A 13525-nucleotide genomic window follows, 5' to 3' on the forward strand; every position below is an offset into this window, starting at 1 on the left:
GTGGACCATCAGCATCCCCCACAGATCTTTGTTTCATTTTGTATCCATCATAAAGCATCATGCTAGGGTTTATCTTATGTCTGATCATATCCCTAGAAAATCAAATAAAAAATGAGTCATTAATTCAGGCATTCATCTCATATCATATCCTATCATTTGCATTTCAGGATCAAAATTCGGGTCTTCTTAGTATTTAACTATCTCCCACTATGATCATATGAAGAGTGTACTTCTTCATATTCTCGTGTTGAAGATACTTAAATAGGGGCACTGTCACACCCCAATTTTGACCCTGTATCGCTGATTCAATACATTCATCATAGTTATTTCATCTCTGCATAGCATACCATGCATTCCATACCGCATAATGCCTAGAATGTCAGTCGAAATGAATTTTCAGATTTACAGACGAAGCGGTTAAACCAATTATCGAATGTGTGTCAAAATGGCGGGCGAAATTTTTTCAAAATCAAGCTTGCAGACATCAGTTTTATTAATCTATGTTTCACGTAGTTTAACATGGTATGCTCGATTTATTTTTCAGCTAATTTTTCGGTCACCTTTTGATCAGCTCGAGCATGTTTAACCGGTCAAAATTTATTTCAAAATTAAAAGAAATGCTGTATTTTTCCAATAAGTTTATTTCGCAATGATCATTTTGGTGCATTCATTTTAATTTTTCGAGCACTTTTGCGCCCGACCTTTATCCATTTTGAGACATTTTAGTTTTATCTCTTTGTCAAAATATTTGATTCAATTAATTAGAATTTTCTACGTCTTTGTTTCAGTTTAATATAGTTTTTTTGTTAGAATGATTTAATTTAATTTTAATTAGTTCTTAAAACTCATTTTGTTCTAAAACTTTGAAAAGAGGGGCATTTTGGTATTTGTCTCAAATTAATAACCCTAGTTTGACACTATAAATACTAAAGATGCTGGTGAATGAAAGAAGAAAACCAACAGATGCCTAGCGGCACAGACCCCAAATGCCCTCTCTCTTCACTCTCCACCTACCAACAACCGGATACCCCCACGTGTAGTCCAACAAAAACATTAACAGACACTGCCAGAACTCATACAACAACACACACTCACAAAATCACCATCCTCCTCACCCTCCATCTCTCTCCACCTGCTCCCTCCACTCTCAATCCTCCGGAAAAGCACCGCGCTGGCAACCACAAACCTAATGCTTCCTCAACCTCCAATCTCCACCCTTCATTCTTCTCCACCGTTCGCGTTTTTATCGTCGTTCGTCCTCACCTCCACCTAACGACACCAACAATCCTGCGAGCAAACCCTCAAGCCGCCGCAAACCCACCATTTACCGTCAAAATCATCCGTCTTCACCACTCCAAACACAACCACCACCAACCACCACGAAAAACGCCCTCTCCAAACCAGCAACGCCGCTAACATCACTACGCCAAAAAGGTTTTTTAACAGCGCATCTTAGACTGCACTTTTAAAAGAAAGCGCTGTCTAAGGTTAAAATAAAAATAAAACACGGAAAATGTTCTAAAAAAATAATGAAAGCGCTGTCTAAGGGGGGGGGGGTCTTAGACAGCGCTTTTAGAAAGCGCTGTCTAAGACCCCCCTTTAGACAGCGCTTTTAGAAAGCGCTTTTAAATATAGACCTTAGTCAGCGCTTTTGAGAAAGCGCTGTTTAAAGTCTTTCAATTAAAAAAAAATTAGAACAATCAGGTTTAGGTTTAAGCTTTGACCGGGTAGACATATAACAATCAGGTTAGGGTTTCTCATCCTCTACCAAAAATCTGAGCGAGAAGGTTTCCAGTGCGTGCGGCTTCACCAAATCCCTCCTCCGCAATTCCACCATGGCTGAACAAGTAACTTCTTGTTGCTTCGTTTTTCGTTTTTTCATTCTGCTATGTTTCGATTTTCCATTGATGTGTATTTTTTAATCTGTTATAGACTGAGAAGGCTTATCTCAAACAACCCAAAGTGTTTTTATGGTATATTCAGCACTTCATATCTCAATGTGTGTTTTGTTTTTAACTGTGATGATTGTTGATCCATATTTGTTTGTTGTTTTTGCTCAATTTCGTAGCTCGAAGAAATCTGGTAAGGGGAAGAGGCCCGGTAAAGGTGGAAATCGCTTCTGGAAATCTGTTGGTCTTGGATTCAAGACCCCCAAAGAAGCCATCGAAGGTTCCTTTCTCTCTGTATTTATATATCTCAGTGTTTGTATATATATGGAGTGTCTTCGAGAGTGTGTTGATGTTTGGTTTTGAATGTATAAATGTAGCCTTTTGAAGGAGATGAGTGATGAACACACTTTGATAGCGAATTGATGCAAATCAAAATTAGAGAAAGATAGAAATAATGCAATAGAATACTACTAGAGCATTTTGGATTTGTGTAGTGGATGCTTAATTACATCTCTATATTTTTCTATGATTTCATACTTGTGAGGTTGCCAACTCTGTTTTTGTTGTGTGTTTTGTATTGTATTCCTATTGGAAGTATTGAGGTCTCGGGTCTCTATGATGTGCTTAGAAATCCTCAATACTTGTTCAAGTTATTAGGTGTTGCTTTTTAATGAATGGTTTTGGTATCTATTTTGAAAGAATTGGTATATATGTGGGGCAAATGTAAATGCTTGTATCTTGCTTCATGAAAGTGTTAATTGCAAACAGAATAATGGTCTCAATATATAGAGGCAGACTATTCTTAATATATCTCTGTATGATTATATGGTTATGGTTATTTTATTTCTGCTTCTAATACAGAAATGACCTTTGAATTTCAAATACAGGAACCTTTATTGACAAGAAGTGTCCATTCACTGGCAATGTTTCCATCCATGGTCGTATCATAGCCGGAACCTGTCACAGTGCCAAAATGAATCAGACTATTATTGTCAGGAGGAATTATCTTCACTTCATTAAGAAATATCAGAGGTATTCTCCTTTAATGGCATGCTCTTCATTTTTAATTTGCATGCTTGGATAAACATAATTTGTAAAACCTTTTTCCTTACGTGCTCTACTTAGGTATGAGAAGAGGCATTCCAACATTCCAGCTCATGTGTCACCTGCCTTCCGTGTTAAGGAAGGTGATCATGTCATTATTGGTCAATGCAGGTGAAACTCTAGCAGAATTCTATCATTTCTGTATTAACCCATAGATACTTTTATTTTAGTATATTATCATATAGATATTGGTATATGTATGTGTGTGACTAAGCCTTTACTTGTGCCACTTCTATAGGCCACTCTCCAAGACAGTGAGGTTCAATGTATTGAAAGTCATCCCAGCTGGATCATCCAGTGGTGCAAAGAAGGCATTTTCTGGCATATGAGATTTGGTTGGCACTCTTAGTATAGAGATTTTATCATCTATGTTGAAAGTAATTCCCGATTTCTGTATGGTGAAGTTCTTATCAGTTTTGGTAATTTTTGTTTGCTTTTGAAGTTCTGTACTGTGATTTGATAAAAGATATTTTAATTATATTTATTTTACTGGGCATGATCTTATTTTGGTTATTGAATACTAGTTTCAAATATTTTGAATTTTGGACAGAAAATTCCCCCTAAATTACTGTTTAGTATTTTAAACAAGTCTATGTGATCCAACATAGAACCTTAGTTTACAGAACCCATTACCCAGCCTTATCAAATTTCAATGGGTTGGGTTCTTCGACGGATTTTCAATTTTGTTGTCAAAACTGTCCGATCCGTTCAGTTATGGGTTGAATTGAGTTTGTGGGATGTGTTTTAAATTAAAAATATTTTTTAATTTAAACCCTAAACCTGGAAAAAATGTGGTTTAAAACAAAAGCTTCAAAAATTTTCGTATACCTAAGACAGCGCTTTTGTAAAAAGCGCTGTCTAAGGGGGGGATTAGAAAGTGCTTTAGGCAAAAGCGTTGTCTAAGGGGGGGCTTAGACAGCGCTTTTTGAAAAGCGCTGTCTAAGGTATACCTAAAAAAATTAAAATAGGAGGGTCTTAGAAAGCGCTTTTGGCCAAAGCGCTGTCTAAGGGGGTGGGGCTTAGACAGCGCTTTTCAAAAGCGCTGTCTAAGGTATACCTAAAAAATTTAAAATAAGAGGGTCTTATAAAGCGCTTTTGGCCAAAGCGTTGTCTAAGGGGGGGGGGGGGGGGCTTAGACAGCGCTTTTAAGATTTAAAAAAGCGCTGTCTAAACCTTTAGCAGCGGAGGTTTAGACAGCGCTTTAAAGCGCTGTCTAAGGCTAAAAAAAGCGATGTCTAAGGTCTTGTTTGTTGTAGTGCATTCCTTCGAAAAACAATCGAATAAATGTACCAAAAGAAAACACAGCTCGAACACATTCTCCTCCGTCCGGATACCTACGTCGGTTCAATTGAAAAAACACACTCAGATCTCTGGGTTTACGAAAACGATGAAATGGTTCACCGTGCTGTTCGTATGTTCCCGGACTCTTGAAGATCTTCGACGAGATCCTCGTTAACGCGGCCGATAATAACAGAGAGATCCGTCTATGGATTCGTTGAAGGTTACGATAGATCCGGAAGCGAACGCGGTTTCTGTTTACAACAACGGCGACGGTGTTCCGATTGAGATTCATCAGGAGGAGAAGATTTATGTTCCTGAGTTGATCTTCGGTCACCTTCTTACTAGTAGTAACCATGATGATAATGTGAAGAAAACTACCGGTGGACGGAATGGTGATGGTGCTGAGCTCACGAATATTTTTTTCACCGAGTTTATCATTGAGACTGCTGATGGTCTTCAATGGTTCTGATGAAGATTCGTGAGATTGCTGAAGCTTACCTTGGCTCTACAATTAAGAATGTCGTTGTTACTGTCCCTGCTTACTTTGTTGATTCTCAACGTCAAGCTACCAAGGATGTTGGTTTATTGCTGGTCTTAATGTCATGCGAATCATCAATGAGTCCACTGCTGCTGCCATCACATATGGGCTAGAAAAGAAATCAACAAGTGTTGGTGAAAAGAATGTCTTGATTTTTGACCTTGGTGGTGGTACTTTTGATGTCTCTTTGCTTACTATTGAAGAGGGTATCTTTGAGGTGAAAGCCACTGCCGGAGACACCCATCTTGGAGGTGAGGATTTTGATAATAAAATGGTGAACCATTTTGTTCAAGAGTTCAAGAGAAAGAACAAGAAGGACATCAGCGGTAACCCTAGGGCACTCAGGCGATTGAGGACTGCATGTGAGAGGGCGAAAATAACTCTTTCATCTACTACCCAGACTACCATTGAAATTGACTCTCTATTTGAGGGAATTGATTTCTACTCCCCTATCAACTCTCATTATTATTATTCATTTTAATTTTGTTTTATTATTAGAGCTAGGGATTTAATTGTGGAATGGGCTTTGGGCCCTAATTTCATTTTAACATCCTTTAATTGCTTGTGCATCTCATATACGTGCATATTCTTTTTATATTTATAATTTGTTTTTAATTATTTGATCACTTATTTATTCATTTGATTTCAAATTCATTTTGAGAGTGAACAATAAAAATTGAATGATTGAGAATTCCACCGATTTATTTTCTGAAATCGCCAAATCCTTTTTCTCATTAAAATCTGCATCTCATATACGTGCATATTCTTTTTATATTTATAATTTGTTTTTAATTATTTGATCACTTATTTATTCATTTGATTTCAAATTCATTTTGAGAGTGAACAATAAAAATTGAATGATTGAGAACTCCACCGATTTATTTTCTGAAATCGCCAAATCCTTTTTCTCTTTAAAATTTGAAGAAAAAGATTATCCTGGATGGAATATCCAGTCATAATCCTGAATATTAGGCTCAAGCTGTAAGAGCTTGTAAGCCATAAATATTCGTCTTCTCTCCAAAACACCTGTAAATATCTCAAACCATCTTCTTATTGAAGTTGGAAGAAAAAGATTACCTGGATGGAATATCCAGTCGTAATCCCGAATATTAGGCTCAAGCTGTAAGAGCTTGCAAGCCATGCATATTCGTCTTCCCTCCAAAACATTCGTAAATATTCAAACCATTTTCTTAACAAATTGGAAAGAAACAAACTGCCTGGGTGGAATGTCCAGACGTAGTCCCGAGTATTAGACCTAAGCTGTAAGAGCTTGCAAGTCACAAGTACTCGTCTTTCAAATTCCAAAATACTTAATTCCGATCTTAACCTCTTTTAATAAAGATGGAAATGGAACATGGTGTATACCGTGCACTCCTGAGATTAAGATTTGAGGTGGATGCCTCGTCTATCTTAGCTCTCGCCATCATTTAAAATTGTCAATGCGGTTTCTTCAAACCCTTTCTCAATCAAATTTAAAACACTTAATTCTTTATTAAACACTTTTGTCAATAAAGATGGAAATGGACCATGGTGTATACCGTGCACTCCTGAGACTAGGATTCGAGATGGATATCTCGCTCATCCAAGTTCTCGCCATTACTCAAAAATACACCCAACCAATCAAACTATTTTCTCGCCGCCGTGCGACTAATCAAAAACCTTTTTCATAAACGAAAGATATATTGTCTTAAGGTGATGCAAAGCAATGTTTCGGCCATGATTGTTGAGTCGAGATAAGTGATGTTTTTCCGAATGATGATTTGTAAATCCACTCGATGTGTGGTATACGTCCGCTCCTCATCTGTTTTGGGTAAAACAATGTTTTCGTCGATTAATATAATATAGCTTTCGCTAAAATCGACCAACAAACAAACATTTTCTACCCAGAACTACGTAAGCCTTGATTTCTCTATTGAGATACGTAGGAGCAAGATTTGTAAATCTTGTCAGGCCCACTAATAAAAAAACTTAGGTTTAGTCCTTCGTCAAAAAAATCCAAAAAACATTCTCCTCTCATCCTTTCTTTCTTTCCCACCTGATAACTTAAAGTCTAACATTTCAAACTAACACTAACGCGCACAACTAACCTAATGGTTCCCGTTGAGTACAACGGACGTGAGGGGTGCTAATACCTTCCCCTTGCGTAATCGACTCCCGAACCTTGATTTGGTTGCGACGACCATAATCATTGTCATTTTATCTTGGGTTTTATCGATATTTCCCCTTTCCTTTTTAGGAATAAATAAAGTTCGGTGGCGACTCTGTTCAGTCCATCATTGCGAGCGTGCGATTGCGTTTCGCTAAGTCGTGTCTCTCATTTTTCTAGGTGCGATAATAAGTTAAAGGATAGATAGATGGTTGGACAAAATTGGAGTATGACAGTTGCCCTTATTTAATTGTGTTGAACTCGAAAGGATTAATAATCGTAGTTTTAATAATGATAAAACCTCAAGTTAAGGGTAAGACACTAAGGTTCGGGAGTCAGTTAAGTAAGGGGAATGTGTTAGGAACCCCTCACTTCTATTGTATTCAATGGGATCCTCATATAATCCTAGGGTTAGTTTGTGTTTCTAAGGGAATGTTTGCTCATATTATTTATTATTTGCTTAAGGTATTTATTTACAAAGAAAATACTGTTGTTTAAAGAAAACGATTAATTAATAAAGTTAGACACAAAAAAGGTTTTTTGGTTATTGTACTCGCTAGAGTGATACGACTCTACGCCTACGTACCTACATGTTAGATTAAGGATCAGAATACCGTAGTTCTTCTAGAAAATGTTTGTTTGTTTGATTGTTTTTAGATTATTGCAAGTTCTCAACGCATCAAGGGCGGAGAAATGTTTGATTTTGAAAATGCCTCAATGCAAAAGGGCAGAGGACTTAAAATTTGAATTTGTGGTATTGATTTTGTTTAACTTTTAGTTTGCAAAAATATTATAATTAATTTAATTAGAAATCAAATTAAATGACATATATATATACATAATTGATTTTATTTGAGAATAATAAACATGATTAATAGACGAAGACAAATTGATATGATCTTGATTAAATCGTAATTAATCTTAATAATGACTAAATACTAACCCTAAAATTAATCGCGGAATTATTCTAATAAACCCTAATCGTTAAAACATACTTTATATTTTTTTTGTAATTAAAAATAAAATAAAGTAAATCCTTGATTATTAAAATTAATTATTTTAATAAATTATTGATTAAATTCTAATTATAAAAATTAATTGATAAAATTATTCATTAAGAAAACAAGTTTAATTAATTAAATTAAATTAATAGAGTAGGGGGTGTACTTTGTATTCAAATAGTAATGGGCTAGGTAAAGGGGGGGTTGTGAAAAGCAATGGGGTCTAGACACATTTACTTTTGAAGTCTAGCGCTGGATAGAGGGTCAATGAAGAGAGTCAACGGTTGACTCTCATCCAGGGACGCTGGATCAATTCAACAGAATCTATGCATATGACATAAGGGTCGTGCGATTGTCATACTAAGTCAAGGCAATCAAGATGAGGGATTCAGATTACAAGTTAATGGGAGCACATGATGGACGCGCATGCATAATGACTGGTCAGAGTCAACAGTCTCATTGGCTGGGAGAGACTCATGTGTCTCTCACTTAGCACCATATTGGGGGGGGGTGTATTTAATCCATTTCCACGCTCCCCCCTCATTTTCACTATTTCTTCTCTTTCTACACTCTTACTCTCTCTTAACCCTCTCTTCTTTCTCTGCCTCTGTGCTCCCTTTGGCCACCCCTCTAACCTAACAACCACCATCCCCGCCACCCTATTCCCTAGGTTTCAGGTTGGTATTCAACCAGAAACTTCAAACCTTTATACACTCTCTTGTATCCAGAAGTAGTTGATAGATGTTCTAACAAAGTCGATTAAGACAAATCAATTTCTCCGCTTGAGGGATGAAATTGATATTGTTAGGTTTTGTTAAGCTAAATATGAATTAAATGATGATACTAGAATTAATTCATTTTCAGAAACTTGTTGACAAAGTCCCACTTGTATTTAAGCAAATGAGCGGTGTGAGTACTATTATTCTTTTTGCAGTCTATGTGCAACCATTTTATAACTTTTAAAAGTAGTGGAAATTTATTATTACTCTTATTTGTTTTTTTCATCTTTATCACCTTGTACACCAACAAACATACTAATAAATAATCTAGAATATAAAACATACAATTATTTTTCATTATGCAATTGAAACATACATGAATGATTTTATCGAAACATACAAAGTTGCAACCATAGTTCTAACTTTGTTTTATTTAGGATACATAAAATCATACTTGTCCTTACATACATTTATTATTTGAACATAAATCCAGTTTGAACATGAAGTTAGCATCTAGATAACACAAGGACGGTCAACAGAATAATTAGGCACCCAAGCAGCAGCCTTATTGCCAATGAAATGGCAAACAGAAACAGTTCCAGGGCTAACTTTGAGAGCTTCGTAAAGCAACTCAGGGTTCATACCTCTTGTATCATGATGACAAACGGTTAAAGCCTTTGCTTTGCTTCCATCAGGTGCTGCCAACGAGACCACGTAAGCGGTTGTTTCACGCACTTGGTGGCAATTGAATACAACTTTTTCAAAATTCAATCTATGACACATCACTGCATTGTCACCAACTTTTTTTACTTCCTCCACAACATATTGGTCTTCATTTTTGTCAAAGGTACTTGAAATAGCCTTAATCTTTGATGTTCTAAAATGTGAAATGACATGATCAATCATAGATTCTAAAGATGATACACAATGTTTGTGTTCTCCTTTAGCAGTTGGACTATTACAAAAGTCATCCAAACTTTGTCTTTCTTTATTCTCCAGCCATATGGAATCGGTCACACCTTGTCTTGGTTCTGTGAATGGCCGCACCATCTTTGCAACAGACTGAGTGTTACCCAATACTATTTTCTTTCCAGGATAAAGATCATGTGGAAAAAAAAGTGTCGAGTATTGGTTTAATTCTTCGACTCTAATGGGTAGGCTATTAGTTTTTCCATCTGCCACATAAAACAACATATTATAATTACTTCAAAAACCATGATAAATAGTCTTATTATGAGACAACATTTCGTTATATAATTCATGTTACTAACAAGGAAGCAAAAGATCTGAAAAAGCCTCCGGGAGAGGAGTGTTTGGCCACACATATTTCCAATAATCTTCTCCGGATGGTATGGCACCGGTACTCACAAAAGCCAACTGTAAAAATAATAATTCACATTTTATATATTAGTGTTGAATTCAAAATGATTAAAGAGTTTTTTCCTCATTCCTTCTTATAAACAAATATACATCGTCATATATACAATAGAGTAGAAAATATATAACTTACACAAAAGAGAGCCAAAACCGTGATATGTGAAAACTCCATTTAGCTAGTTACAAACAAGTGGTAACTGTGAAGACTTTAGTGGAGTGTGTATGAAACTGTTACAACTTTCTCATTATTTATAGGTAAATACATACACTATAATTGCATGCAAAACTTGTCTTATTGGTCATATTCATTCCTCCAAGTGGTAACAAACTTTATGCACGTGTCATCCATGCAAAACAATTGCATTATCTCCTCATTCTTTGCAAAGTTTGTGTGTGGTTTCGGTTTTTGTCTAAACTTACAAACTTTTTGTGCAAATGCCGTCCATGCAGGAAGATGCCATTAATTACTATCCAAACTTTGATTCTCCTTGAGCATAGCATGTGCATAATATTTACTCATTTACTGCATTATTTTACACAACTGTTTTAAACACTCCAATACTTTATTAAAGTGCCTCAAGATATTCTTTTATTAAATACAGTATAATTTAAAGACAATATTATTTTCTTTTTTATAATATGAAATATAGCTCAATATGTTGAGCCTTAGTTAATATTTTGCTTTGCATTAAAAAGTTTATAACAATACTTAAAGCGTTTTATTTATTTATTTACTAGATGTCTATTTTTAAAATGTCATATATAACATTCTTATTATAATAAAAAATAGTAGAAAGTGGACCACCAAAGTTAATAATCAACAAATCTCGTGGTATCTCGACTATATATTCATCATTAGCGTCTCCGATATTTCCATTGCTAATTTCCATTGCTAATTTCCAAAATCCATTATGAAAAACTCTTTCTCTCTTCCGAATCTATACCTTTGGTCATAAAAAAATTTATATGGTATATGAACATGTGTAGATGGCAATGTCTATCTACTTTCCATTTTTTCACTCCTAAATTGTAAACAACTTTTTTTAATAAAAATAATAATTTATATTTTACTGTTTTAAAACTGCTTAAAATAAAATGGTCATAAAATAATTTTAAGTTTAATTATAATTTTCAAATAGACATGAAAATACTTTAAATTCTTCCTAAAATATAATTTTTATTATATCTACAATTTTATTTTAAGCAGTTTTCATGTCTATTTTAAATCTTTGGGTCATATGATTGTTTGATGTCAATTGAATTGTTTTATGTCATTGTTAATATTTAATTGTTCTTGATCTTAATGCATTTTATGTATTGACGAATGCATGAATTAATATTAGATGAGTATGGATATCTGATCGTTAGTCTATTGATCCCATCTCTGGCGATTATTCAAATTAATAATTAACTAGTAATATGTAATTATAAGTTGTAGCTTTTGAATAACGAACTCAGAACGCCTAATTTAACTCTGAATTGGCCTAAGGAATTAGGGAATTATTGTGTATATTAGTGAGTTGTACACCAAGGAATTAGGTGCAATGGTCGTGTTAATTCGTCGTAATACTTAACATATTATAAATTTGATTAATGCATAAGAATGAGTAGGGGAGTCGAAATAAGATCTAATCGCCTTTAGTTATTGAATTTTATTCCAAATTTTTTTTCGTTTTATTTGCGAACCAAATAAACCTTGAAATTCAATAAGGAAAAGAAAAGAGGTCGTAAAAAGGTTTTTTATTAGGGTGCTTGATGAGATTGTTGGTCTCGCTCCTACGTATCCTCGGGTGCAAAGAGAAATTTAAAGCAACGTAGTTCTTTGTAGAAAACTATGTATTGATTGATTGATTTTATTTAACGAATGCTTAGATCGCACTCTAGCAGTTAAATGTTATATGTGCTCATAATTTGAGGCTTAAACAGATAAAATAATTTTCTTTTGCAAAGGGTTTTCGATCGTACGGGGGAGAGAAAAATAAGTCTGATGTGTTGAGAATGTTTTTGGGTGATTAACGAATACTCGAATGGTGGGCTAATTACGGCCATCACACAAAAATTAGGGGTTACGAGGAACAAGTACGTCATACCCAACCTTTTTCAATCGAATTATTTATGAAATTGGTGCGGTGAATTAAGTCATGTTTCTTCAACAGAAGACGAGTATTCACGCAGGAAGCTAATTATGGTCATCACACAATTACAAGGGATTACGAGGGATAAGTACGTCCTGAAGGTGAGAAAAATACAAAAGAATGGGAGGTTGTGTATGTTAATTCTTTTTCGCTTCTGAACAACTAACTTCATAATTTTAACAAGTTCAGAATTTGATCTCAGAGTTAAGAGCAGCGGAATGAATAATATTCAGAAGCAATAAACAAAGCAACACATAAAGTTATCTTGGCTTCTCTTCTAAACTGATAGTAGTCCAGTCCCCTTGTCCAACAAAATATTTTCACTATAATCAAACTAATTACACTTTTCTTAAACAAACTAGCAAGAAATTCAACCGCTCAATCACACCAGGAAGAAACTTTCGCTCAAGCAATCCAGGAAGATACTTTTGCTCAAGCACATAAGCAAGCGGCTTCCACTCCTCAAGAAAACTAGCAAGAGACTTCCCTTTCTCAAGCAAACTAGCAAGAGACTTTCTCTACTTTAAACAAATAGTTTAGTAGAATATACTACAATTATACTTGATGTACAATCAGAGTTATAAAAGTGATACAACAATCACAAGATACTTAAACACTTAATATCTATAAGATATACGGAGACAAGAAATCTTAAGAGCTTGTGCAGTAAACAGATAAAACTTTAGCTCAAAGTTTGCGCTCAATGTGTTCTATTATATTGTTCGACAGTTTGGTAACCTTCCTTCAAATCTTCAACTCCCTTTTATAGAGGCGGAAAAAGAGTCGTTGGAAAGTAGTTTTCACAAGTGATATTTGAAAAGCAATAGTTCCAAGAGAGAGACATTGGAAAATGGATCTTGTTAAGATCTTCAACCATTGGGTAATAACATATTTCACTGCTTCTTTTTCATACTAGGTATAGATCAAACATTGGCGCAGACTTAAGAGGTCACATAAACTTTCCTTGAGCCTTGCACTAATAGACTCTAGTTAACTTTTTCCATAAGTCTGGCGTTGACAAGATTGGTCTGCTATGGAGATAGAAAACGGATCAGAAGCTTAGCACCTTTAACTAAGGTCTTCAGATTCTGAGCTGTTACCAAAAGCAGAGAAACCATGTTGAAATTATGATCCTTTAGAAGCTGAAATAGCACGATCAGAGTCACCATATTTTGATCCTTTAGAATCTGAAACTATTAGCTTTTCAACATATGATTTCATCAAGGTCAATTCTGAGTAGAAATTTAAGCTTATGATCCTACACACTCGAATATACGTTAGTATACCCAATTATTCTTTACGTATTTTTTCATCATCAAAACCCAAGGGATATGA

At 35.0% G+C, this 13525-nt stretch overlaps 2 protein-coding genes and 2 pseudogenes across 2 annotated transcripts; 3 read left to right on the top strand and 1 right to left on the bottom strand.

Annotated features, from left to right (window-relative positions):
• Positions 1-1835: 1835 nt before the first annotated feature.
• LOC127097297 (40S ribosomal protein S11) lies at positions 1836-3322 on the top strand. Its single transcript, XM_051035800.1, has 6 exons — positions 1836-1847; positions 1933-1973; positions 2069-2169; positions 2777-2921; positions 3015-3104; positions 3232-3322. The coding sequence occupies exons 1-6, from the start codon at positions 1836-1838 to the stop codon at positions 3320-3322; spliced, it is 480 nt and encodes a 159-aa protein (XP_050891757.1).
• Positions 3323-3645: 323 nt separating this feature from the next.
• Positions 3646-4728, top strand: LOC127093709 (DNA topoisomerase 2-like; annotated as a pseudogene).
• Positions 4729-4730: 2 nt separating this feature from the next.
• Positions 4731-5293, top strand: LOC127093710 (heat shock 70 kDa protein 3-like; annotated as a pseudogene).
• A 3720-nt stretch (positions 5294-9013) lies between these two features.
• LOC127097292 (embryonic abundant protein VF30.1) lies at positions 9014-10353 on the bottom strand. Its single transcript, XM_051035796.1, has 3 exons — positions 10189-10353; positions 9950-10055; positions 9014-9853 (listed from the first exon to the last, which is right to left on the bottom strand). Exons 1-3 carry the CDS (start codon positions 10225-10227, stop codon positions 9192-9194), a joined length of 807 nt encoding a protein of 268 aa, XP_050891753.1. The 5' UTR covers positions 10228-10353; the 3' UTR covers positions 9014-9191.
• Between the last annotated feature and the right edge of the window lie 3172 nt (positions 10354-13525).

This window comes from Lathyrus oleraceus, chromosome 6, assembly GCF_024323335.1.
Source record: "Lathyrus oleraceus cultivar Zhongwan6 chromosome 6, CAAS_Psat_ZW6_1.0, whole genome shotgun sequence".
Taxonomy (NCBI): domain Eukaryota; kingdom Viridiplantae; phylum Streptophyta; class Magnoliopsida; order Fabales; family Fabaceae; genus Lathyrus; species Lathyrus oleraceus.